The sequence below is a fragment of the Megalops cyprinoides genome, chromosome 24 (genome assembly GCF_013368585.1).
Source record: "Megalops cyprinoides isolate fMegCyp1 chromosome 24, fMegCyp1.pri, whole genome shotgun sequence".
Lineage (NCBI taxonomy): Eukaryota > Metazoa > Chordata > Actinopteri > Elopiformes > Megalopidae > Megalops > Megalops cyprinoides.
The window spans coordinates 6,150,955-6,177,742 of NC_050606.1; the positions used below are offsets into that span (position 1 = coordinate 6,150,955).

The 26,788-nt window shown below is 46.0% G+C and overlaps 1 protein-coding gene across 3 annotated transcripts in view; it reads left to right on the top strand.

Moving 5' to 3' along the window:
* The window catches only part of LOC118771380 (phosphatase and actin regulator 1-like), a 69,081-nt gene extending 48,572 nt beyond the window's left edge, over positions 1-20,509 (top strand). For all 3 annotated transcript variants that reach the window (XM_036519361.1, XM_036519359.1, XM_036519360.1), the window contains exons 3-13: positions 693-773; positions 3,087-3,227; positions 4,996-5,199; positions 7,280-7,571; positions 11,957-12,150; positions 13,392-13,548; positions 15,613-15,668; positions 16,964-17,025; positions 18,752-18,892; positions 19,448-19,524; positions 19,980-20,509. In XM_036519361.1, the coding sequence (XP_036375254.1) occupies positions 693-773; positions 3,087-3,227; positions 4,996-5,199; positions 7,280-7,571; positions 11,957-12,150; positions 13,392-13,548; positions 15,613-15,668; positions 16,964-17,025; positions 18,752-18,892; positions 19,448-19,524; positions 19,980-19,995 (1,421 nt within the window). In that variant the 3' untranslated portion in view covers positions 19,996-20,509. The remainder of the gene's footprint in view (positions 1-692; positions 774-3,086; positions 3,228-4,995; positions 5,200-7,279; positions 7,572-11,956; positions 12,151-13,391; positions 13,549-15,612; positions 15,669-16,963; positions 17,026-18,751; positions 18,893-19,447; positions 19,525-19,979) is intronic.
* The last annotated feature ends 6,279 nt before the right edge of the window (positions 20,510-26,788 follow it).

The window sequence follows — 26,788 nt, forward strand, 5'->3', positions numbered from 1 at the left end:
TGCTGTGTTACGTAAGGGAGTGGGGGGGGGGGGGGGCACAGTGGTTTTAAGTATGCAGGAGTGCAACGCGGGTCCCATTACATTGCATTATTCATAATGTTCTCCTCTGGGGTGACGCAAGCCGTTCGGTTCTGAGTCTCTTCGTTCAGCAGATTCCCTCAAGGGTTTGATGGCATGATTTTCTCCAGAGCTTTAACAGTTTTGCCGCTAGTGGCCAAAAGGCCAAATCGCATCACTGAGTGGAGCAGTTTGAATACACAAGACCCACACGTGTCTCAGTTACGGACTACGTCTGGGAGTCCATTGTACCTCAGTCCTCATGTGTCTTTTGAGCTGTTCATTGACCTTGGATATTTTTAGTAAATTTAGTAAACAGTGAGTGATTTTAAAACTATGTAAAGTTGAGATGAATTGAGACTTGGACCTGGTTCAGTCAGTGGTTAGTTGTTAATATTGACTTACAAATGCATTCAAGTGTCAATAAAAAATACACTGATCTTTATTGCTGAGCTGCATTTTTTTTGAAGAATAAAAATTAAACCAGCATTTGAAAGTGGGTCAGGATGAATGTTTGACCAGCTGCCCTTAATGTGGAGTAAGAAAACGAGTGAGAGGAAAGGGCAGTGTGTGGACGGGGGAAGAAGATGGAGGACAGTGTCTTACCTGATGGTTCTGCTCTTTCCCTGTTGAAGCTCTGGAGCGGAAGATATCCATGAGGCAGAGCAGAGAGGAGCTGATCAAGAGGGGCGTGCTGAAGGAGATCTTTGAAAAAGGTAAGGCGGCACAAGTTTCACTAGTCTGTATGCTCAGGTGGCAGTGTAGCATAGTGGTAAGGAGCAGGGCTCATAACCAAGAGGTTGCTGGTTTTATTCCCCACTGGGGCACTGCTGTTGTGCCCTTAACCCACAATTGCCTGAGTAAATATCTAGCTGCATGAATGGATGGCATGTAAAAAAAACAAAACTGTAACCTAAGTCAGTCGCTCTGGATAAGAGCGTCGGCCAAATGAAAATGTCATGTAATTTAATGTCTGTACCTCCTGCATAACTCTGACGTTCTGAGTTTAAGCTCGAGGATTGATTTCTACTGGTTTGTACTCATTTTGTCCTTGGATGGAGCGATATTCCCTCTGACACAAGTGACAGTCTGTTTTAAACTTCTTGCATTTAAAACTAGATTAGCGCCATAATTTACAAAAGGTATTCAAAAAGAGGACTTAATTTAAGATGTGCTGCAGTCTGTTGGTTATGCTGTAGTATCTAGATGACATCAAATTTAACTACAGCATACAATATTTCTCAGATTATTTTATGGTATTGTGCGCTAGCAGTTTGTCGTCACCTGAACCTGACTTCTGCTCACAGACGATGTTTCAACTGCTGTCCAAAATGGTGGGCTCACTGGGAATGATGTCATTGGCCGGGACGGGATTAGTGGAACAGTGCGCTGTGATTTATTTGAATAGAGCTCGCGGTTGATCCAAAGCTTCCTGCTCTCTATTTACAACAATCAACTCTTTAGCCATGGTCTGCAACCGCTGATCTGGAACCAGTGGGGTGCATCTCCTGACTTACTGATGAGGTCAAACTGAGGTTTTCTTTTTTTTTTTTTTTTTTTCCCCAGTAAAAAGACATTTAAGCAATTAAGAAATAGAATTTGAGCAAAATGACTGGTAGTGATGGAAGACTTTAAGAAAAGATGGCTTTGTGAAGATGGGATTATTTCAATTATAATCTTTTAATAATTTTAATTGGACGTTACTATAATAACAGTACACGTTAATTTTTTTTCAGTCACCCTCAAAGTAAACATTATGTGTAAGAATCAAAGCATTTTGCAAGGCTAGCTCGCTGTAAGTCAAAATTAAATCGGTCAGAGTTGTGACCTTGGTTTTGCAGAGGGTATATAGTTACCCACACTAGGAGCGCAGAGAAACCCACAACGCTCACGGGGGGGGGGGGGGGGATCCAGCATCACTAGAACAGGAAATGAAATGATACACGCGTGGCGCGTTTCCAATATCGTTACTGCTCCAGAGCGCCGGCAAAGTGCAATCACGTTGATGTTTTTGAGCAGGTCTGAATGAGTTGTAACAGCCACAGACCTCCCCTGTGGTTAATTGGTGTCAGCTTGACTGATTGAAGGCCTTAATTGATCGATCCCTATCCATTTATTTTTCTGCGGTCTACCAAAGGTCAAACTCGGCTCTGACCGGCCGATTAATATTATCGATTCCCGGCTAAAAAGCCATTCTGGTGGCAGCAGGAGGAGGCTGAGGCACAGACTGACCTACTTGCATGCTGGAAAAGAGGTGTGCAGGTATGCCGTTCCAGGAACATTCATCAGATTTACCACAGACATGAAGGAAAATGTCAGCACTGAATCACTGTTCGTTACTTAAGCTCTAAGCTCTAGTGCGGTAAACGCCTGATGGAAAAATCAGGAGGATATTCGTGGAAAATCACATGGGTTCGAACAGATGGAAGTATGCAGTGGAGTGAGTAAGAGAAGTGGTGGGCAGAGGCACTGAAGCTCGGGGTGGTGTGTTCGCTGTAACTCAGGCGGTATCAGCTCTGGGTCTTCATTAGGCTGACATTACCCTTCAGGTGCGCATGGATCTGTAGGTCACGCCTGTTCAGACATGACGGGAATGCAGGATTGAAAATTAAAAACGTATCCTGTGGGGAATCGGGCTCTCAAAGTGCTGTTCTCTCAGCAGCAGCACCTAAAATGGTGGGTAAAGGCTTGCTTGAGATTCTGTGGTTAATGTCTATAAACAGCAGTGCAGAATAGCGGTAAGGAGCAAGTCTTGTAATCAAAAGGTTGCCGGTTCGATTCCCTGTTGGGGCACTGCTGCATGTCCAGCTGTGTCAGTGGATAACATATAAAAACTGTATGTTAGTCACTTTGGGTAAGAGTATCTGCTAAATGACAATGTAATGTGATGTAAACGTTCCCTCTGGAATTGTGACGCATTGGAATGTTAGTTCGCCATTAGGTGCTCCAGGCCCAGGGCTAGCGGTTTACTGGCAATCTGACAACGGTAGCGGTTTTTGGTGTCATCTCCTCTTTCCCTGTCGCACCAGACGGGACGATACCCGTAACTAAAGAAGAAGGGAAGATGGAGAATGGGCAGACACCGGCACCCCTTTCCGGCGCGCTGGAGTGCGATACCTCGGACCACGCCTTCCGAGTGCTCCCCAACTCTGACCTCATGGACGGGACCGGTTAGTACCCCAAGCCCCCCCCACCCCCCCATCCCCCCATCCAGTGACCTCTGAGGAGAGCAATAACGTCAGTTTGACTGAACTCAGAGCTCACCTGCTCGTTAGAGGGCATCTGGAGTCCTTCCTAGATGTGGAAATGTCTACACCTTTACAGCTGCCATTGTGTGAAGTATTGATTGAGCGTTTGCTTAACCAACCAAACACTTTTCCTCGGATTCATACCGTGGCACTGGTTAAGCTGTGACAGACAGTTTTGAGTCCCTGATATATGAATGCATAATTTGCAGTGGCTAGTTGAAGCACTGATTTACTTTATTTCTGCAGAGCACTCCATTACGTAAGAAATGGCTGTGATGAGTGTAACAGGAGTTCTGCATCTGTGACTTAAAGTAGCTGAGATCACTCTGTACTCCCATTGCTACTTTACATATCCTAGTTAGGCCCAATTTTAAAGTGCCCTAACTTATCTGTCTGCAGTGTATACCTGGGCAGAGTGTCGACGTCGGTGTGTTTTTGTTGACTTTATTGCTTGACAATAATTTAAGAATGCTTTCTCCTGTAATGCTCATGTGTACAGTGAAGGTGCAGCTTTCCCTGTTTGAGTGCAGTAACAGCTTGTCGAGCCAAAGTTGTACCAAGGCATCAGAGACCTTAATTTTTATTTTTTTTTTTTTAATGAGCTCAAGCCACTAAATGCCGCCTCTCTTATGTAGAGATAACAAATTGCAGAGAATTCATTTAACTCTACTTGTAGCTTAGCTTGCCTCGGCTAGCATACACTTCAAAGGGGTCTGCAGAAACCTTGGGGGATTTTTGCTCCATTTTGTAACAGCATGTTAATTATGTCACTTCTCAGAGCCATTTTGTCAGATTTGCTGTGCCAAATAGATAGATTTTCTCTCTATGACATCACTATGCATGGAATCCTTTGGACCAGTCAAAACCATTCATGCAAGCTATTTCTGCAGGACTTTCACTGTTGTAAAAAGCATTGGTCTCCTTTTCCTCATTTGCTTAACGCTGTCTTAGGAGATGCACATGGATGAATCAAAAATAACTGACTGAATATAACTCATATAGTGTGCTGTTTTTTCTGTGTAGCTATTATAGAACAAGCAGTGTCATGATGTAATGCTGTGAAGATTTAGGCATCTTTCATTTTGCTTGTTGGCTCAATTACTCAAGCCATAGAAGCCATTGTATGGGGCCACTGAGACCAGCCATGGCCTTGCCATAATAATTTTCTTCACTGATTAAGACATTATTTCAAATTTTGAAGACTCGTAAGATGACTCGACATTAATGGGCCTTGCTTGTTGTGCTCAATCGCACACCGAGCTTGAGGAGAACCAATTATTCCAGCGGTGTTCATGGGGTGCATGCTGTCCTGAGACAAGCTGGTGTTTTATTTATTGATTTATTTATTTACTTACTCACTGAATTATTTTAGTAAGTGCTATGCACATACACCAGTCCTTAGAGTGTGTGGATTAGCTGATATACATACAATGAGCTCTGTATAGACTGTATACGTCATAGATGATTTTAATATGTAGTACGTATATCAGTGATCATGAATGGGATGTGTGTTTTATTCATCCAGAAAGGGGCCAGGTGTGTATGTGTGTTTGTCTGTCTCTGTGTATAGAGCAGGAGGATGTGGGGACAGTGCCTCCACGCTGTGCTAAAATGGCTTTGCCGGCACAGCTTGGTGGAGTCGGCATTCTGTAACATTCCTGTGTCTCTGCTCTTCTTCTGCGCCCTTCAGCCACCATGGATTACCGGCCGTCCATGGAGGGGGGCATCTGTCCTCAGGACCCCCCTATGAAGCCCGCCTTGGTTCTGCCTCCCAAGAAGTCTGTGGCCTTCCTCAGCGACAGCCAGGACATCCCCGCGAAGCCACCCCTGTTCCATAAGCAGCCCCCTGCACTCCCCCCGAAACCCTTCTCCAGAGTCCCCAACCACATCCCTGGTGAGTCCTCTCTCTCTCTCTCTCTCTCTCTCTCTCTCTCTCTCTCTCTCTCTCTCTCTCTCTCTCTCTCTCTCTCTCTCCTCCCTCCCCCCCCCCCCCCCCCCCCCCCCCCCCCCCCAGGAGCTGAATTATATTTCTTTATATCTCTATCCATCTGTCATACCTCTCCCCCTCTCTGTCCCCTCTTTTTCCTTCTCTTGTCTCTCTCGCTCGCTCTCCCTCTCTCTCTCTCTCTCTCGCCTGCCTCAGGAACTGAATCGTTTTTCTTTATATCTCTCTCCGTCTGTCAGTCCTCTCCCACTCTTTGTCCGGGAGTTGAGTCCTGTTTCTCTTTTAATTTCTACTCTCTCTGCATCTGTCTCTCTCTCTTTCTTACTCTTGCCGTCAGAGACCTCCCCCTTCTTTCTTCCTTCACTGATTTTGTGAGGCTGTCAGTTTATCAGGTGGTTTAGCCCTTAAACAAGATTACTTTCGCCTTACTGAGGGGATTAGTACATTTCCATTCTCTGCTGCTGTGGGCTTGTTTGGTCCTATACATGCCATGGCAAATGCCAAGGTTAATTTGACAGGAACCTCATACAATATAGCACACTTAACAGGCATTCAGAGAGTGATTGAATTTAACAGGCATTTTTTTTCTCTCCCAGAACGTTTACATCTTGCATATGACGGTACCTAAAAGGCATGCAGAATTGTTCTCTGACTAATTATTAGTGAATATCGGACAGTTTAATTTAACATGCACATCTAATTGGAGCTTGAAATTAAATTCAGTTTTCTGGAAAACATCTAAGCATTTTCAAAACTGAGCTCAGGGAAAGTCAGTGACCCTTAAGTGATTTATAAACGCTTGGCATGTCCAACCAAGTGCTTTCACTAGGTGGTAGTTTCTCGTGGGACTGCAGCAGGGGGGTGGGGGTGGATGGTGGGGTCTGCGCTTGGTGATGGGGGCATTTTTGGGGTCTTTCGCTGCTCTGAGCTCTGCAGGCCGAGCGAGTGAGGTGATTGGACGACCTCCAACAGGGATGCGCGCCGCTACAGAGCGATTATCCTCATTAAGGCTCGCCGCAGCGAGGTTGATTGGGCGCACTCTGTCACGGGCAATCCATCAAGGAGGTTCACAGAGGAGCAGAATGTCCCGTCCTAGGGGGGCGCGGGGTTGCTCACACCCACTATGCTTCAAAACAGGATGTTTCGTCCCGTTTCAATAAGCGTCCCCTCTATCTGGAGGATTGTTGTGTAGGATTTCAAAATGGGTAATGCTGCAGTGCTGTGTGTCCACATCTCTGAAGACACAGCCACACATGAATCTTGTTTCACATGCGAATAGGCTATGTGCTTGCTTTGTGATTCAGCCTCCCCCTATTCAAATGCAGCGCTACAGTAGCAGAGTCACAAGGAAGGTCAGTAGGAATTGTAATGATTTTTTTTTTTTTTTTAAGTAAAATGCTATAGCAGGTCCATAGATACAGATGAAATCTGTCGGATTTAAATGTAGTCCTGGTTGGCTCTGGGACGGAAGGGTGTCACCGTTGTGTTAAGTGCCACTCATTTTCTTATACGCTCTGACTGCAGCTTGGCTGGCTAAGGGAGGTTAAAACAAAGCCACAGGTTTACGCCTCAGGTGGTGATTGTATTGTGATGTTTTTAGGACTCTGTGATCTAGTGACTGATGTATGGAAGTTAACCTGGCTTCTCTAGTCTAGTCAGGGCTCAATTAACTTGTGGTAGGGCTTGAATAGTGTTATACTCACACTCACTGGTCTGGGAGTATTGTTAAGCTGGTCTGACACTGTTGCTCATTCAGCTTGAATGCATACACTTCTGTTTTTTTGTGCTGGAAGTCGCTGTGGATAAGAGCGTCTGCTAAATGCATGTAATGTGATGCGGTGATTGGTCTGCTCCTACTGTAGTGGGTGTGGTGGGGCGGAACCACATGTTAATGTAACTGATATGCCCCTGTGGCTCTGTGTTTGTCTGCTGCTACCAGTGCATGTGGGTGAGCAGGCGAGTGAAAAGTGAGACACTCCTTTGGGACGTGTTTGACGCCCCTCCTCCGCCTCTCTTTCTCTCTCCCCAGACTCGGCACAGCCCATCAAGCTGCCCTACATGCCAGGGAAGATGTCCCCTCCTCTACCTCCCAAGAAGGTGATGATCTGCGTGCCTACGGGGGGCCTGGAGGCCTCCCTGTCCGCCTTCGTGCAGAAGTGCTCGGCGCAGCCGCTGGGCCTGCACCACGGCGGACTGCCGCCCCACCCGCCCCTCCCGCCCCAGCTGCAGTACGGCACGCTGCCCATCTCCGTGCACCCGCCCAGCCGCATCATCGAGGAGCTCAACAAGACGCTGGCGCTCACCATGCAGCGGCTGGAGAGGTGTGTCTGTGCTGGGGGGGGGTCTGCGCTGGCGTCTGCACTGGGTCTCAGTGCATCTATGGCTGTGCATCTGTTTCATGTCCCCCCCTGTCTGCGCTGTGTCTGCTTCATGTTTCTATGTCTGCGAAGCGTGCTGGGTCTGCTTTCTGTCTCTGTCTGTATTCGCACCGAGTCTGTGCTGGGTCTCTGCCTTTCTGGGTCTGCTTTCTGTCTCTGTCTGTATTCGCACCGAGTCTGTGCTGGGTCTCTGCCTTGCTGGGTCTGCTTTGTGTCTCTGTGTTTGCGCAGCGTCTGCGCTGCGTCTGCGCTGCGTCTGCGCTGCGTTTCTGCCGCGCCGCGTCCATGCCGCGTTTACGCCGCCCTGTCCGTCTGCGCGCACGTGGAAGCCGCGCGTCGCGCCCTGCAGTTCCCGTGATCCGTGTAGTAAGTGGATGGGCTGGTCTCAGCAAGCCTCAACCAATGGGCCAGTCTGTGCGCGTGGTTTAAAGATCAGTGAATCCGCGCAGCGTAAATATAAAACAACTCTTCCCTCACCCCCCTCCGCCCTGCCTGTCATCATGTGACACATTCACGTGAGCTGCTCTCCGAGGGAGGACGGGAGGGGGGAAAAAAAAAAAAAAAGCGACATGCCGGCATTTGCAAACAGTCGAGCTAATTGAGGGTACAGTGCACAATGGAGCCTCTTAGAAAAGAACACCCTGTCCTTTTTATTAGCAAAGCGTTTGTTCACTCTCAGAATGAACCCTTTCAGTGCTCTTCATCTCAGCCTCCAAACCTTTTTCCCCAAACATTTGGACTCTGTGGTGAAGCTGCTCCTCTCTATGGCTTCTTAATAAAGATTAAATATTCAAATCCAAATTAAGGGATGTACATTTACACTGGTTTAAAAAATAAAAAATAGTAAGAATGATGAAATAATTGGTAAATGCCACACTAGAGATCCAGCTTCCATCCTGACTTATCTGTCAGACTAGAAGAGGTTTGTGGAGATGATTTCTGTGAGTACTGCACTGTACCGGTGAATGGTTTTGATTTTGTTGAGGTCACTTCTGGTATAGAATTACATTGTAAAAGCAAGGACAGGTGTGATGCCTTAGAGTGATTTTTGAAGTTGGATGCGAGTGTGACCTTTCGGTCTTCCTGTCTCGTGCTTTTGAGCTCTCTCGCTCTCTCTCGCTCTCTCTCGCTCTCTCTCGCTCGCTCTCTCTCCCTCTCTCTCCCTCTCTCTCCCTCTCTCTCCCTCTCTCTCGCTCTCTCTCGCTCTCTCTCGCTCTCTCTCGCTCTCTCTCGCTCTCTCTCGCTCTCTCTCGCTCTCTCTCCCTCTCTCTCCCTCTCTCTCCCTCTCTTGCTGTGTCTGGCTCGCCCCCTCCTTTCTCCCCCGTGTCTGAGGTAAATGTCAGGGTGAATTCACAGCTGGAGTTAATTGGGTCAGGTCGGGGTGTTGGTGCTCGGGGAGGCGGAGAGTTTGTTCTCTCGTCCTCGGCAGTTGCGTGTCCCACTTGGACAGCGGGGTGGCCGTGAAGGGCGTGTTTCTCTTTCTATCTCTCACACACGCACACACACACACACACACGGCCACACAGACGATGGTCAGAGAGTGACTCCTCTGAGAGGATGATTCTGCCGGCAGCTTAGCTGTGCAGTCTGTCACGGTCAGCAGGAGCAAGAGTAAAGAAACCATGAGACCTGCTACAGTCAGTGAGCCCTCTAACGGACCGCATAGTCCTGACGCTTATGAGGGTCCACTGATGATAATGGACTGCTCGCTGACCGTTACGGACCGCACGGTCATTGGTCATGCCGGTCATGGACTGCATGGTCAGCGAGTTCTCAAAAGAGCTGTTTGACCGTGCGGTCCATTAGTCCATCAGCTCTCTGAAGCTCCAGCTGGCCTGCTCGCGGTCATTATCTGAGACTCCTGGGGCTGCTGTTTACCTCACAGTTGTTATTCACCTGGAAAAGAGTTCGCCAAGAATCAATAGTCATACTGTCAATATGTAGCCAAACTTAGAAACATCTTGAATGAGCTGAACAAAAATAACAATGTTAGTCATGTCTCCTCACCACTGAAGGTAGAAATGGCTAATTTTTAATGTTTGTATCTTTGCATTGTGTTTGCCTGTGCAGAGGGACTTTTATGTTCACCCAGGGTGGCAAAAGTGGAGCTTGAATTAAAATGGGCAAATGAGGGGAAAGTATGTGTTTGGCTGCACAAAGGACACACCTGGCTTTGAACAAGTCCCGATTTCAGGGGCTGAATGAAGGTGTTTTGATGCGTGTTGCTGTTTTTTTTTTTTTTTTTTTTTGAAAGAAAGTGTGACTAATTTCAGATGGATTTTATTTTTTTCTTCTTTTCAAATGAAACTTACATGAGCGGTTTAATTTCTCATCTCCTCCTGACTAACTTAAGAGTCATACCATTATTGGACCTTTTTCTGGAACAGTCCGTGTCTATTTTAGCCAGCAGCAGGATGTTCGGTAGAGAATTGATGTCATAATGACTACTTTTACAAATGAGAAAACAGACTTGATTTGCTAATGAAAGTTATGTATGCGTATAATCTCGTATTGCATCATGTCCTACTACTTATTTTCTCCTGGACAACAGGCAAGTTAATCCTTCAGAAAAGGAAAAAAAGAAAAAGAACGAAAACTCAAGTAATTTTAAAAACCTTTGTGTGCATGATTATGTTTTATAACAAAATGGATTTTCCTGTCTGTCTTTGCTTCTTTCTCAGCTTGAGAGTTCTCATTGGAGTCTGTGACAGAGTAGGAAGCATGTCTGAAACATGCTTTTTCTGCAGTTAGACATGGCGACACTGTGGATATACTGAGCACCCTTGAAGCCACCACAATGGGCTGTTCCTGTGTTGACTTTGCATCATTTAAACCGTTTTGTCGAGATGTAACCGACTAACTGGGCCGGAATTTTGCATTTTTGAAACTTGAAATATTGATTCTCCTGTCTTGTGTTGGTTTTTTTTACTCTGGAATAGGTTCGCATCTGCTCGATCTCCTGTTAGCCAGGGTGGGTGTGCACTCACGATACCTGTGATGCACCTTGTATCTCCCGTAAGGTTTAACAGCTGGCGGGGCGCGCACCCACGACCTCAGACCTCCTCTTTCACGTTGAGGTCGGCACATTCGCAGATCTCACCCCTCATTGAACTGGCTCGTTCTGTAAAACTGCAATAACTCAAAATCGGCGTCTTCTCCAGGGGGTTTGGACGTCTTGCTCTTGGTCTTCGTTTACTCTGTCATGACAGCAGCTACACTAAAAGCCTCCGTTTAGTCTGTTGTGATAGTGACCACTCTAGCAACAGGCTCCCTCTGTGTCATTGTTCAGTTAATTGACTTTGGGACCTAAATGTTAATTACTACAGTTGATCTTTGCTTCCTTAGCGGTAGGTTTGTGAGGACAGGGTTGTGAAGAGAACTGTGACCTGAAGTCGTTATGCTAGCAGTAAACTCACAGAAAACCCCTCCCTGTCCAGTATTTTGTGACTTAAGTCAGAGAGAAGCTTTCCTTTACCAATAGTGAGGGCACACACATGTGTATATATATACACACACACACACACACGCACACAACAGTAGTAACGGAATGCTTAGAAGATTGCTGTAATTGATTAGTCTAAGAGGATTTGAATTTGAAGGATTTGAAGGATAGAAACGTGGTTGGATCTGCTCTGTGTAGAAAACCGGAGAGGACAGTCCCTGTGTTGTGGTTTTTAATCGATGCCACTGTCCTTAAATTGCCTTTTTGAAATGGAGCAAGCTGTAGCAGTATTTTAACCCAAAGGGCTGTTGAAAGGAGCGAAAATCCTGCGCTGTCAGTAAGCTCTGAAGGTCGGCCCTCTCCCTGAGCTTATCTCGCGAGATGCCCTCGAATGGCTGACCTGTTACCTGCACTGTTCACCCTCTCCTCTCTTTCTCAGTCTCCACCTCTCTCTCCCCATTTTTTGCTTTCTTTTTCCTCGCCTATAGACGGCCTTGTCTCGTTTTCCTCCCCTGATGCTTAGTTGTACATTACATTATTGGCATTGGGCAGACGCTCTTTCGCATCAGTTACAGCTTTTTACAATGTTATCCATTTATACAGTTAGGTATTTAATAAGGCAATTGTGGGTTAAGTACCTTGCCCAAAGGTACAATAGCAGAGCCCCAACAGGGAATCGAACCGGCAACCTTTCGGTTATGAGTCCTGCTTCTTAATCACTATGCTACACTGCTGCCCCACATTCTTAATCATTTGCATATGGTCACTTGTCAATGGTGATGCTGAATCTCTCTCTCTCTCTCTCTCTCTCTCTCTCTCTCTCTCTCTCTCTCTCTCTCTCTCTCTCTCTCTCTCTCTCTCTCTCTGCTTTCTCTCTCTCCTTCAGCTCGGCCCTGCACACGGGCCAGTGCGGTTTCCTGGACAGCAGGCAGGTGCCCACCGTGGTCATCGACTGCGAGGACGACAAGGAGAACATGCCCAACGAGTCGGACTACGAGGACCTGCCCAGCATGTACAAGGACGAGGAGGACGAGGGCGACGAGGAAGAGGAGGACGATGACGACGACTCGCTGTTTACGAGTAAGAGCCTCTCCCAACCCAGCCGTGCGTATGTGCCACGTTCTGTTTTGACATAGAGCTATCCCAGCATGCCTTTCTCCTGAACCCCATCAGCCTATCAGTTTAATGTGGGCAGCATCTACCCCCCCCCCCCAACCAATCCAAGATTGGCTCACCTATACATAATCATAATGTGGGCCATTTTGTGCTGAATTTGGATACTGATCTGGGAACAGCGCTTGAGGGCAGAACCCATTAGGCCCTGGAAAAAAGGCTTTAAACCTTTAAACTATTAAGCATCCAATATGTAGTCTGTGTGGCATCATCTGCTGTACATATGGTGCAAATGATTATTTCAGACTTCATGTGCACTTATCTGCACTTAGAAAACCAACTTGACTTAAACCCTCCAACTTAATCTTTTTTCCCCTGTACACATCATTATGCAGGACTGAAAAGATGAGTTTCTAAATCTCATTAGTAAAACATCAGTTAACAGCCATATCCAGTGGTTTATGTGGCTGTGCAGTGGGGAATGGGCCATATCCAAGCTGTAGGTCTTTACACAACCTTGGTTTATAGCCCTCTCAAAATCATATTTAACAAAAAATACACAGTATATAGTGTGCAGCAGTGTAGCATAGTGGTAAGGAGCAGGGCTCGTAACCTAAAGGGTGTTGGTTTGATCCCCAGCTTGGGCACTGCTGTTGTAGTCTTGGGCAAGGTACTTAACCCAGGATTCGCTCTGGATAAGAGCATCTGCTAAATCGATTAGTATCACCTGTGCTCAGCTGTTCTGCCAGACATCGGCGTTTCACGTACATCGCTCCCCAGTGGTGGAACGAACTCCCTGTCCCGCTACGGACAGCTCCTTCACCCCATTCCTTCAGACGAGGCCTGAGGACGCACCTCTTCAGACTCTATCTGGACTGACCCAGCACACAATTGCTGCCCCCCCCCCCCCCCCAAATAAGTGCTGTCGTAAATTGCTGTGCTTTTTAAATTGTTTCTTGTCACCGCCTTTACCCTCCTCAAACAGACCTTGCTCTCAGCTGAGAACTGTCTCATTGTGGAACTGTACACCTCCTGTCCCCGTACTGTCGCTATACTTACTGTATGCACTTTTGTACGTCGCTTTGGATAAAAGCGTCTGCTAAATAAATAATTGAATGTAAATGACAAGTATGAAGATAATGAAAATAAAATGAGGCCACATGCAGACTCAGAGACTTGCGCTCAGTGACCGTACCCCTTGCCCTCAGGCACCCTGGCACTGAAGGTCCTGAGGAAGGACTCGCTGGCCATTAAGCTGAGCAACAGGCCGACGCAGCGCGAGCTGGAGGAGAAGAACATCATCCCCATGCAGACGGACCAGGAGCGGCTGGAGTCCCGGCAGCAGATCGGAACCAAGCTGACGCGGTACGAGCAGCCTTCCCCATCTGTGCCCGGCGTCTCTGTCCCTGTCTCTCAGTCTGTCCTCGTCCTCGCTGTCCCTCAGTGTATACCAAGCTGTCTCTCTCTCAACCCTCCTTTCTCGTCTCCTTCTCACACTCTTTTTCAGTCTCTCTGTCTTTCTCTCCCTTCCTTTCTTGCCCCCATTCTCACGTTTTTTGCTTTCGTCTTCCTTCTCCTCAATTTTTGCCGTTTTTCCCCCCTTTCTTTCTTACTCACATTTTATCTTTTCCTCAAACATGTACTCACTCACTCGAAATATTCACTCGAAACCCCTCTCTAGATGTTTGTATTTTGTCATAAGTTTTTTTTTTTTTTTTTTTTTTTTTTTTTTGTGGTGCCACAGGAATTCTCACACAATTCTGACCTATCATTTTTTTAAGCTAAATATGAATTCATTTTCATCATCCCTTTAAAGCTGTAGCGTGGCCTTGTGTTGATTAGAACCGCATGCATTGAGCCCTACAGTGCTAGTGTGCTTAGGGCGTTATCTTTCGGCTCGTTGGGGGTGCCACCAGAGGCAGGAGGCAGTATTTAAACACCATGTGGGTGGCATTGTACACTCCGAGTGTGACCTGGTTGTTAAATTGGGGACATGGTGGATGGGGGGGGGGGCTGTCAAAGCCGAACGGCACAGTGGCTGAAGAGAGGGAGGCTGAAAGAAAACAATCACCCCCTAATCTATTCTCGACGCTGATTGGAAAATAAGTGTACATTTTAGCCTAGTTTTCTGACAGCTGAAAACGGACTGATATCTTCACCAGCACGACCATGACTCATCCTCTTTCCTCTGGCCTGTTTAAACCTGGCGCAGAAAAGCAGGGTGCCGCCGCGTGCTTCTCAGCACCAGCCTCCAAAAAAAACGATCCGCTAGTCCAGGAAGGATCACCTCGTCATCTCTCAAAGAGCCTCGCCGAAAAAATGTAAAAAATAAACGGCAGATCTGGGCTCGTTTCGGAGATGCGGTGCCCCGCCTGCCCCCAGGCGGCTCCAGCCGGTGGGCGGTGAAGCCGCGCCGACGCCGGGGCCGACTCCTCCGCAGCCCTCCAGGAGACGCTCGGAAAAGCAGGCAAAGAAAGCGACACAGGGGGAAGGCGAGTCCTCAGAACACCCCTCCCACCTGCGGAGACCTGCCTGTCTGTCCCTCCCATAGGCCTGTTCCCCAGCCTGTTACATCTCCCGCTGCTGGTCTGTTAAGTTACAGCGTTTATGATGCATGCTGGGATGTGTCGTCAGGTGGTGAGGGAAGAGCTGATGGTCTTTGTGTTCTGATCTCCTGTGGCAGAATTTGCACACCCGCAGTGTGCTTCTTCAAGCATATGTAGGACAAAGCGTTTACCGGGGTGCTTTGATGCTGGGCTGCAGTGTAAAGAAGCGCTGTAATGGCCAATCGTTTCATTTTTCTCTGCATTCCAGTGGTCGCCATAGTGACACACATGAGACAGGAAGTAGAGGCCTTTAGAGGCCCCATCGCAGGCAGCGATGGAACAAGTGGGCACCTCTTGAGACATTACAGAAGACATCCTGTTCTTGGCTGTTTTGCCAAGGTGCTTTTGGCACTGCCATTGTGATTGGCCCCACCCCTTGGGGGCGGGGCTTGAATTCTGATTGAGTGATTTGCACAATGAACAGCTGAAACGAGAGCTGGAGAAACCCCGCCTTTCTCCAGGATGCCCTCCTGCAGTGACTGGCAGGTTCTGTATACCTGGCAGGTATTTGCTGCCACCATTAAGGTGCTCCCAGCACCTGGGTGTTAAGGGTTGTTAGTAAGTTACTTATAGCTGTGCCCTGTCGCGGTTCTCCTCTCTTGCACCCATCCACCCATTGGCCAGCTCTTCCTGTCGCCGCGGTTACGGTGGCCCTCCCACACAGCAGAGTGACCGCACAGCACCAAAGCAGGCATCTCATTGGCTGAGGCGGCCAGAAGGTCTGTCTGGGCTTCTCTGCTCTCTGAGAGACTGCCTCTGATTGGCTCAGGAGCAGGTCCTGTTTGTGGGAGTGTCTGAGTCTGACGCGTGTCTTGCTCCACAGGAGGCTGAGCCAGAGGCCCACGGCCGAGGAGCTGGAGCAACGCAACATCCTGAAACGTGAGTACTGCCACGCCCATGCCCCCCCATTTCACACCCATGCCACACCCACGCCACATACTCCATACCCATGCCACGCCCACACCACTCTCTGCAATACACAAAGGCAAATACAGTAAACCCCAACACTATTGATGATGAGATATTTATCATTTTATCGGTGGGCAATATCAAGTGTATCATATCTGTCACATATTGTAACTTTCATATTTGTTATTTCAGCCATTTAGTGTGGACTAAATTGTAAACATACATACATAAACATACATACACAAATATATTCTAGATATGTATAAATTACCACTTTATGGTAATATATGGTATATTTGAGACTTGTAGACATTACTTATTCCAGATTTCTAATTTTACCGCTATGATAATTTTTTCTTAAGGGAAGTATTATATCCATATGAGGCTAAACTTGTGTAAGTTAAACCAGTGCAGAAGCCAGTAGGCACCGGTTTCATGGGAGAGAGAGGAGAAAGGGGCACCGGAGCAAAACGGGAACAAATCCTTCAGGAACCAAGTAGCACAAGTCCCTCAGGAAGCCGTTCAGTCGGCTGCTTTTCAGGGTGACACCTGCTTAGACACATCAATTTAGCCTTCCTGGAAGGACGAACCCAAAAATAAAAGGTTAAGTGAAGTCGGACGTCTGGCGTGGGCCGAAAGCGAAGGCAGCAGGTGGGGGGGTACGGGGGGGGGGGGGGGGGGGGGGGTCAGCACATCGTGTTTGTGGCAGGGCGCCGTGCTGGATTTTGAGCTCTCGCCGTTTCTCGGGGCCCTGCGGTTTCACCCTCCAACCTCGGGCGTCTTTCCTGATAATTGAATTGAATCCTATCCAAGAGGCCCCCTGTGGTTCGCACCGGCGAAATGTTTCAGCTGCGCTGGCCCCGATTCGCCGCTTCAGCCTAATTCCCCCTAAAAGCCGCCGCCTTTCGTTTTCGTTCGCCGCTAACGAGTCGCACCTCACCTGACGAGCAGACGCTCGGAGACCGAGTGTACACCAGGTGCCCAGAGCGGCAAAAAACATGCTCTGCCTCTTCGGAGCATTTCAGGAATGCGAATAATGCTCTTAAGAAGGCTGTGAGCACGGATCGCTCTGTGTATTCTCAACACAAGGACGTGACAAAGGTAAAAACATAAGTAAACAAGCGAATTGTACTTCTAGCAGAGTATAAACACGTTACTTAACACAACAGATAAGGCTGTGTTGAGGGAGGTAGAGCACGTCTCGGAGGGATATCGAGTCAGGAGACGCGACGAGCGACCTCTGACCCTTACCTGTCTCCCCGCAGCACGCAACGAACAGGAGGAGCTGGAGCAGAAGAGAGAGATCAAAAGGAGGCTGACGCGGAAGGTGAGTGCGTGGGAGAGGGTTCTGAAAGGGTCCGGCTTCGGCGGGCACCCCAGACAGATCGCAGACGCGCTCGGAACAGACAACGCCACGGGTCGATGGGGAGTTTAGAGCCAGAAAGCTTTTAGAGACGGGAAGAAAAGGAGCGCGCCCACAAAAGCAACCTTCCAGTCCATCTCGGCTAAAACTGTTTTCTCACCTTCGAGCAAAGCAATAATGGTGGCTGAAGGAAAGAAATGTCGGCTTTTTTCTTTTGTAGAGTTTTTTTTTTTTTTTCTCAGCCGAAGCGAGTGACCCTGGTGACACTGTGGCAGAGTCACTTTTTCCTTCGAGCGGCACGGCTTGCCGAGGAGCGGCTTGCGGCTGCTTGGTTCTGCCTTGGTGTGCGGTGTTATCTACGCTGATCCAGGATCAGCCTGTGGGGGAATACTGTACCCACTGAGTAAGCACACTCACTGGGAATCTAATACTGTGTGGAGTAAGCCTGCTAACTGGAGTAACCCCAGGACACTGAAGTTCAGCTAAACAAAACCCTGTATGGTGAAAACCTACTAACTGGGGTAGCCCCAGCCTCCAGCTCATTTTAATAAAACCCTGTACAGAACTGCTGGAGCTTACTAGGGTCAAGGTGCGTGCGTGTGTGTGTGTGTGTGCGCGCATTTGTGTGGCCTTGTTTACGTGTGTGTGTGCAGGCTTGTTTTTCTGTGTGTGCATGAGGACTAATTTGGGTGTGTTCCTGCACTTGTGTGTATGGAGACTAAGGTTGTCATAGAAACATGAATCTTTTACTGCAGGCGGTATATCAGATTACCGCACTGTCACATCGTCTTCGCCAGAAAAAGCGAGAACAAAAACAGGATAATCCTGTGGTTACAAAACACACTGAATGCAGAGGATGCTGAAACTTTCCTCTTTTACCAATATGCAATATTAAGCACTACCACAAGGGATTTACCCTGTTAGTGTACCTGCACCAGCTCCTACTACCCCAAAACCTGCTCCCAGAATGCCCCTGTCCCCCTGGCCCTGCTGGGTGGCTTTGGCCAGTGGAGGTGCATCAGGTCTAGTGTCTCTGTAATGAGGGATTGCTGATGTTGTCCACTTTTTTGTCATTGTCTCTGCACACGGCCTCATGCAGCTCTCCCACCCCCAGCTGGATCCCAGTAACACCCCCACAGGAGCAGAGGTCCTTCTCCTGTAGATACAGTGCATTCTGGGAAATGTGGAGCTGGTGGCCTCCTTGCTGCTTCCATGACCCTTTGTCGTTAGCTCCGCCGATCAGTACCTTAGCGGGGCCCAGGCTCTCTGCCTTTGGGCTGTAACTGGTTTGCTGAGTTTCACTCCTTGCCAGCCAGCTTACGCAACCACCGGCCACAGCGCGGTGAGGCTGCCCGTCGCATTCCGCGGCTGTTTTCGAACCCGCCGCGGAATGCTTGGCCTGGCGCTCCTTACGCAAGCCGCAGCAGTCCGGAGCTGGCTGATTCTGTTTACAGGGTGGGGTGGGGGGGGGGGGGGGGGGGGTTGAAGTCCGTCGAGACAGCCGGAGAAATCGGGTCAGCGCTGGTAGCTGTGAAAGGTCTCTGAAGGACGGCACAGGACGAGAAGCTTGCACTGATACTTATAGTAATAGCTTGTGTAAGTGTGGAACCTGCGGTCGGAGAGCCCTCTGACTGCTCCGTTTTTACCTGAGCTGCGCTTTGATCTACCGATCTTTCGGCTGCCCCTCCAGTTGAGCCAGAGGCCCACGGTGGAGGAGCTGCGGCAGGCCAAGATCCTCATCCGCTTCAGCGACTACGTGGAGGTGGCCGACGCCCAAGACTACGACCGGCGGGCGGACAAGCCCTGGACACGCCTCACGGCTGCCGACAAGGTATAACTGTCTCCCAAATGACTTCCCAGGTTGTTTCCCCCAGGTAACAACTTTTAGTAGGCTTTCACTAAATGCTTGCCAAATGGTTACTTACTAGCGTGAGGGCATTGCTAATTGACTGCAGAAGACCACACTTCAATCAGAAGGCAGCACTGATTTCCTGCCCTTGATGAATTTGTACCAGTTACTTCATGGCCTATTTATAGAGCAAAACCCCCAAGGGAGGATGCTGTAAGTGGGCTAAGAGCTAACTGGCACATACAGGAGCTAGCAACCAGTCCATGAAGCTAAAGCCAAATTTTGTCAGTCAGTCAGTGAAATAAAAGCAAACGACGCTGAAAACTGATCAGTAGTTCAACACGGGGTCAGAGATTTTGGGATCACTGGAGGGCCACGTCTAAATGTTCTGGGAGCAAATAGATGAGTGTTATTGCTGTAAGAGGCTACGATGGGCGTGTATGAATGGTCTTTGAGAGAGAGATGGAGCGCTTGGCTGTGTGGGCCCTTGCTCTCGGGATCTCTCCCCCCCTCGCCAACGTACTGCTTGTCTTCCAGGCCGCCATACGGAAGGAGCTCAATGAATTCAAAAGCACTGAGATGGAGGTGCACGAGTCTAGTCGCCATCTAACTCGGTAAAGGCACAGTCTTGCTCTCTCGCATTCACGTGTACTTGTTCACATGCACACGCCCGCTTTCTTATCATTGAATTCTGTTACGCCAAACACGCACTGAGGTTTGCTTTTCGTATCTTTTGCCAGAGAAAGCCCTGTTAGTAGCACATTCCCTTGACAGTGTTCTAAACATTTTTTCTGGTCATTGAACTTAGCACAGGTTTAGTATTCATTCACATTTGAGATTATTTGTCCTATTAATTTTCAGTAAGGGTTAAAAAAACAGGAGAAGATGAGGATGACCAAAAGAGGAAGACCAATGCAGAGGGGCAGCTTGTGTGCCGTTGTTTACTCTGATGTATGGCTGATATGTTTGAGAGCTAATCTTGTGTACTGTTGGTTTGCTCAAGAAGGCCTGTACGGTCGCGCTGTTTATTAGGGGGCTGTCGGATGATGTTATCTCTCTTCTGTTTCAGGTTCCACAGACCATAAAACAGCACTGTAAGAACAATGCTACATGGGTTATTTCTTTCTTTGGTTTGTTTTTTGAAGAACCTTAAGTGCTGTATCGTTTAAAAAGGTGCCCATGTCTATAAAAAGGCCACACGTCTTCTGAAATGCCTTTCGAAAACCCTGCAAGAGAGCCGATAGAACCTGTACTGACCTGGAAGCGGGTCACTGTCACGGTGACTCCGCCCCTGCAGCTCCCTGGCTGGAGCTCAGGGCGGGGACGGGTGACCCTCTGTGTTTTCAAAGCGTCCTCTGTTGTCACTGGGGACCCGTTACCCGCCTCTACGGGAAATACAGCACTCTTCCTTCTCATCCTCATCCTCCATCTCACTGAACTCTGGGGGCGGTGTTGGGTTTGGGGAGTGGGTGTTTGGCGCTCTGAACCTGTCTGGACCGGTACAGGTTGGGATGGCGTTTGGATGCCTTTTGGAGCAGCGGGGTCCCTGACTCCAGGAGCCGGGCTGCTGGTGAGCAAGATCCCTATGCAGTGCCCCCCCCCCCCCCCCCCCCCCCCCCCCCCCCCCCCCCCTTCCTGTTACAGCGCCCCCTAGGATCAAACAGCATGTCCAACATCCATTCGCATCACTGCAACAAAAAAGGTGGACAGCCGGCCGGCCTCCTTATGCACCCTGCCAGAACTGCTGTCTCCTGCTAACTGTGAATCAGAGCGCCAGCGGGGTTCACACTTTCTCTCGAATGGTGTTTATCCTATAAAGTGCAAAGACGATTAACAGCCTGCTGCTGCTGGTGGTCGGCGCAGTCGGCTGGGGGGAAGAGGAAGGGAACACATTATAAACGGTTATGTGTGGGAAATACTCCAGCGACGTGTTCGTTTTTAGTCAGGATCTCTGATTTTGAGTAGATTTTAAATGACATTTAAAGTGATATTATTTTAAATTAATGGCACTTTGTTTTTAACAGCTCTTGAATAAGATTTTTTTTTTTTTTTTTAATTGGCACTTCTCTCTCTCTGTGGATTATAGGTCCCAGTGCCACTATCCAGGGATTTTTTTTTTTAATGATTTTATTTACTCTTCTCCGCCCTTATGAAAAAGTAATAATCCTATATACAGTGAGATGAACTCCTACATGTAAGGAATATCATTTAGCATATGTAAACTAAACTTCATATATGACAAAATGTATCAGATTTCACCACTTTCATATATGCATAGACTTGACACAAAGGTTTTTGAATAGATTTTACAATGTGTGTAATTTTACAGTGTGTTACAGTACATTCTAGAATGGATCCAGTAAGTTCCATATACAAAAGGAAAAATGGCTGTGCCACAGTATGTGTTCTAATGTAGGATAGGTCTCAATTTTACTCAATTTTTGGGTTCTGTGGTTTCAGATATTACTTTTATTGTAAGGGTGCTGTCAGGCGGGAGGCAAGTGTGTATAAATTAAACACTTCACCTGTGTCTGTCTGAAGGCTCTGATACATAACGCTGTATTCACAATAAGCAATATGCTTTACACCTATACATACTGGGTAGTGTATGTATAGTATGCTGTCATGGAAAACAGACATTGTACCAATTTTTTTCTTCCTATCCAACATAAATCAGTCCCAAGACATTTTCTTTACGTTGATGTCATTTCAGTTTTAGAATTTGCGTTATTTTGTTTTGCTTGCAATGTCTTAACGTGAAATTGCACTCAAAAACCTTTTTTGTGACCATTATCAAAATGGGGAAGGTACTCCTTTAATTCCATATTTTTTTTTTCTATCATGGCAGATCACTTGTGTTGTAAGGCAATGTTCGTAAGGTCATTTAGTTATTTTCTGTTCAAGAAATGAACATCATACATTCTTATTTTAAGATGACCTGGATGAGGAAACACATTAGTTATCTCCAGTGCACTACAAAAATAATTTTTTTTCTTTTTTAATGGCCACTGTTTGTGCATTTTAATTGTATGCATTATCCTTAAAGTTGCAATATGAAATCATTTTTTTCTTGCTTGACACAGTGTAGGATAGATTCTAAAAAAAGAATATTCCTCCTGGCTTCCTCTACATCTATAAATACACCAGATAAAAAGTACATGCCCCTGTCCATTTTATTCTTTCATGTCATCCGATGAAAGCAGGAAAATCTGGAACTTGAGCCGGATATTTAATACAAAATCTTACACATTTAAGTAACCCGTTTATAATATGGTTTAATATGCCCAGACTACACCAGAATCTTATTGAAAGAATGTATTGCGATTTTGATAGAAACAAAAATTTAATTGTAATAGTGATTTCGGGAAATTGTAGCTCAGGTTTTTCTCTTCAGGGATAGTTCCCTCAAATGCTCCGTTTCAGTCAAAATGCAGTGCTATCTGTCCTTCATATTCAGTTGTGAATTTTAAGTAAAGTTTTTGTTTTATTTTTATTCTGTTTTATGTTTTATTTATTTTAGTTTTGATTTTACTGACTGCTAAACACATATGACTGAAAGTGAAGGACAGGGAGCACCAGGGCTTCATGTTAGCGGGGCCGTTGTTGCAACATGGTTTTTCAGACTTTCACAGGATAAGGAGCTACTTAAGGCACAAGAAACTGTAGCTCAGTGGGGTGGGACTGGGGAGTTTATGCTCGAACCCGCTTCCTTGCTTCCAACAGTATGACCGAACGGTGGTTCCGTTTCAGCAAACCAGAAAAGTGCAATACGTCTGAGATTTAACTTGATCGTGGACAAAGCCTGCTATCCATGCCCTCTTAGCTAATGAACTAATAAACCTTCTCTCCTTCATTGGGAAAACCAAAAGGATCAAGTGCAAAAGCTAGAGTGACCGTCACTTCGGATTGGCTGATTGAGTGACAGAGATATTTGAGAATGGCGTTTTTCAGGTATACCTCCTCTTTTTGCACAAGAGCAGCGTGTCTGCTGAAATAATGGACAAAAGCACCAAAAGGCTGTCATTTTGTTGGGTCAAGGAATGTGAATTCAGCAATAAATTTTATTTTCCTTTGCTTGTACAAGGAGAGGGTGAATGAATTTGTAAGTAAGCATTCTTTGTTCTTTTTTTATGAAAGTGATACAAACACTCCACTATAATTGTTCTGTGTCCATTAAACATTATTACCTGAAAGTCTTATTTACCTTCATTTTACAAGTTGGGTTTGTAGGGGATGGTAAAGGCTCTGTTGCCTTGGCAGTTATTTCCTTTAGAGAACACAAAACAAGAATGCAAGACACTTACGCTTAAATCATTTCACTAAAGTGTAAAGTGGTCTTAAATCGTCATTTTATCAACAAATGAAGGGGAGATTTTTTCTCTGGACCCGATTTACACCCAAATAAAAACTGTTCAATAATTCAGAATTATGAATGAGAATTTCTTGGGTGATATGTCTGAAATCATTGCCCCCTCCAATTTTTTGACGTAACTTTTTTCGATGTAACCTCGGTTACCAGCAGTGACATCAGTCAGTCTTTCTGTCACTATGTCCTTGGCCAGCAACAGAGGCACCATCTTCAGCAGGGTTCAAAGTGCCCTGATACCAGCATTGTGTTTACTGAAAAGAGGAGTACATGTTTACAGGGGTTACATGTTGCCAAACTATCAATTTTAGGAAATATTACAGTACCTACCCTTATGAAAAGTTAGTATGTCAGTGACAAAATGTGAAATGTTTATATGCCAAAATATATGCCATATATTACAAAATGTATTTATTATTGCAACGTTTGTACATGACTTTATGCATATATTGTAAAATGTCTTTTACCACCAACTTTGATATAGAGTAAAATAACAAGTAAATATTGTTAAATTAAAACAGCAATTATCGATATATTTTGTAATATAGGCAGTGTTTGAATCAATATTGAATTTTATATTTTAACTCATTGCTTTTTCATAAGGGCAATTTTCTTGTTAAATGTTCCACAGTTTCTGTAGTAAGAACATGGAAGATAATATGAAAATTACAATCAGTTTCTGTTTCTGTAAAACATTGCAGGGATATGCAGAGGTTGAACAGTAACTCAAATTATTAAATAAGAAATTAACTGCAGAGAAAATCATAATTATTTAGCAGCAGGTTGCTGTTCGATATAAAAACTGAAAGGTTCAGAGGGGATATTAATTTTATTTTTTTAAATTTTGATTTTGATTCCTTGGAAAATTCCTTTCCAGGAAAAATATCCTTGGAAAAGGTTTATTCTCGTTTTTAGCTACAGTTGAACTTATTACAGAGGTTGATGCTCTGATTCATTTATGTAATGCTCCTTATTGAAAGGTCTGTAGTTAATGCATTACAAAGAGTTCTGCTGTGTTTCGGGCCATTCACCCATGTTTGTTGTAGCCTACCACCCATTTATAACATTAGACATCAGCATCTTTGGGTTATTATTAATTTGCCACAGCTTGAATGTTGTTGGACATAGATTCTGTTTTCCATTGCATCACACTGGAGCCGTTCTTGAATTGTTTACTTGAGCGATTCAGGTTGAGTACCGAATGGTGCGATGCCATTGCCCCACCTGAGATGTGATCCTGCAACCTTCTGGTTGCATGCCAAATTCCCTGTCTCCTACCCAACACTGTCATCCATATACCTTTTTTTTTTTTTTTTTTTTTTTTTTTTACTTGTGTGACTCATTCATAGCACTCTTCATGTGAAGACAGCAACAGATTGCATTTCTTCAATTAAACGTCCTGGGTGCTTCATTCGACCTTTTGAGTCTATCCTTCCACTTTAGAAATAGGTAAAGAAGGTCTGATCTGTAGGCTGTGTCTTCATGCCCTTAGACCTGAGCCATGGGCTCACCAGTTACTATCAGAGCACAAACAGCATCAAAACAGAATCTCACGGTTCAGGGCACAACTAATTAACTGCACTCTTTCATGAAAGGCTGGTTAAAATTCACACTTTGGTGTTCTCATGCATTAGTCCTTGCAGGAAAACCTCTGGACTGTGTGTTCTGTTTGTCTCCGCAGGCGTGAATGTTGTGGCCGTCTCCCTGTACTCTTTCAGTGTTGTAGTTTTGGTGTGTGAAATATGTAAATAACACAAATGACCTGGGCCTCCAGGTACTTTTTTTTTTTCTTTCTTTCTTTGTACAGACTGAAACTGCATGTAACCGTTTAAATTATCTTCTGTTTGTCTTGGTGTATGCAGTTTCTTATAAAGAAACCTTATTAAAAATGTTTTATATAAATTTGAATCTCATCTCGTCTGTACAAAATTGTACATTTTGTATTACCTTAGCCATGTTCAAATTCACATACAACCACCTATAGTCTTAACCAGATTAACTTGTTTATGGTATACAACATTACAAATGCATGTTCACCAAGGTCGTGTTTGTATGAAAACTTTAATGGGAATCCTGTCAGGACTGGAGTGTACATGCAACTTGTTTGAAGGTGTTATTATGGTAAAGGAAATGTTCCACACCAATGTACAAAAGCGCTTAAAAAGCTAACATTTGGAACCTTATTCAAAACAATTCTGCATAGTCATGAGAACTGGATGCATAAACATGAGACTGTTGCATAACCCTCCCACAAAGAGTGCCATACAAAACCAAAGTATGAGAGAATTCATTGTACTGTCCTTTATATCAGAAAACCCACTGACCCTTAAGGTGGCACGATTGGGCGGTCATGACATCAGTGATGTTATTCTAAAGTGTAGATTCATCAGGTCTTTCCTTGCAAGCAGCTGCAAAAATCAGAGAGGGGCCCAAAAATACTCATAATATAACACTGGATCACTTTTGATTGTGATTGCAATGGTGTTCACAGCCGCTGGCAAAAGAAGTGGGCATTTCAACTGATTGCAGGTTGGCTTTCATGCATAAATTTATGCATAAGTCTATGCATCACACATATATATACACGACTGTAAAGTGCCAACCATATGTATTCATACCTCCCATTTTATAGGAACAAAAAAACATAACTTTAATAATCTTAACACTGCATTCAGAAAACTGATATTGTTCCCAGATGAAGGAAATTATCCCTGAAAACACATGTACAGTATGTATGCAGCCAAGTTCTCGTGTGCCATTACAAATATTTAGAGACACATAAGGAATTCATAAAGCAATCTTCATACCGGAGACACTTGAGCAATGCTGGATTAGTTTGCCACTCAAAGATAAACAGTTACACATACTGTATGCATCTGTGCATGGGAAACTGGATGAGGCTCCATCTTTGAAACACCAGGTCACAGCCAGTCACAGTCAGATTGCTTGCGCCAGCAGCTCCACCATGAGGGGATGGCTATAGTCAGAATTTGCAGGCCAGCTTGCCACTCAAGGCCCTGGTCTATTCAATGTAGTGAGACTTTTGTGTAGACTGGCCCCAATCGACATCAGTTAATGGGGTGCAGAGGTACCTTACGGTTAGCTATTTGTTGCAGTTCATTTAATGGAGAAGTCCAAGCACAGTAGTCCTGTTGCTACAGGTCTCCTTATATTGAGTCATGCCAACTGCACTGAATGGCACCGCACTGACGATGCCCCAGGATTTCTCTTGCCGATCTTCACATAGGCTCACCCTGATAGGGAAACATTAACACAAGAACACACCGTGATGCACCTCACGTGACAGCTCCATCTTGCAGGGTGAGGATGTGCAACACCCTGGACACACTAGGCTACTCTTCAAACCCAGAGCCGGCTGAACATGTCATGAGCTGCACATGAGCTGGAATAGGGTGACATATGGAATCTAGGGCTCAAAGACCAGGGTACAGTCACAAGTTTTCCTGAGGAAAATGGCACAGAATTCCACATAACAGTATAAGGAACCCCCA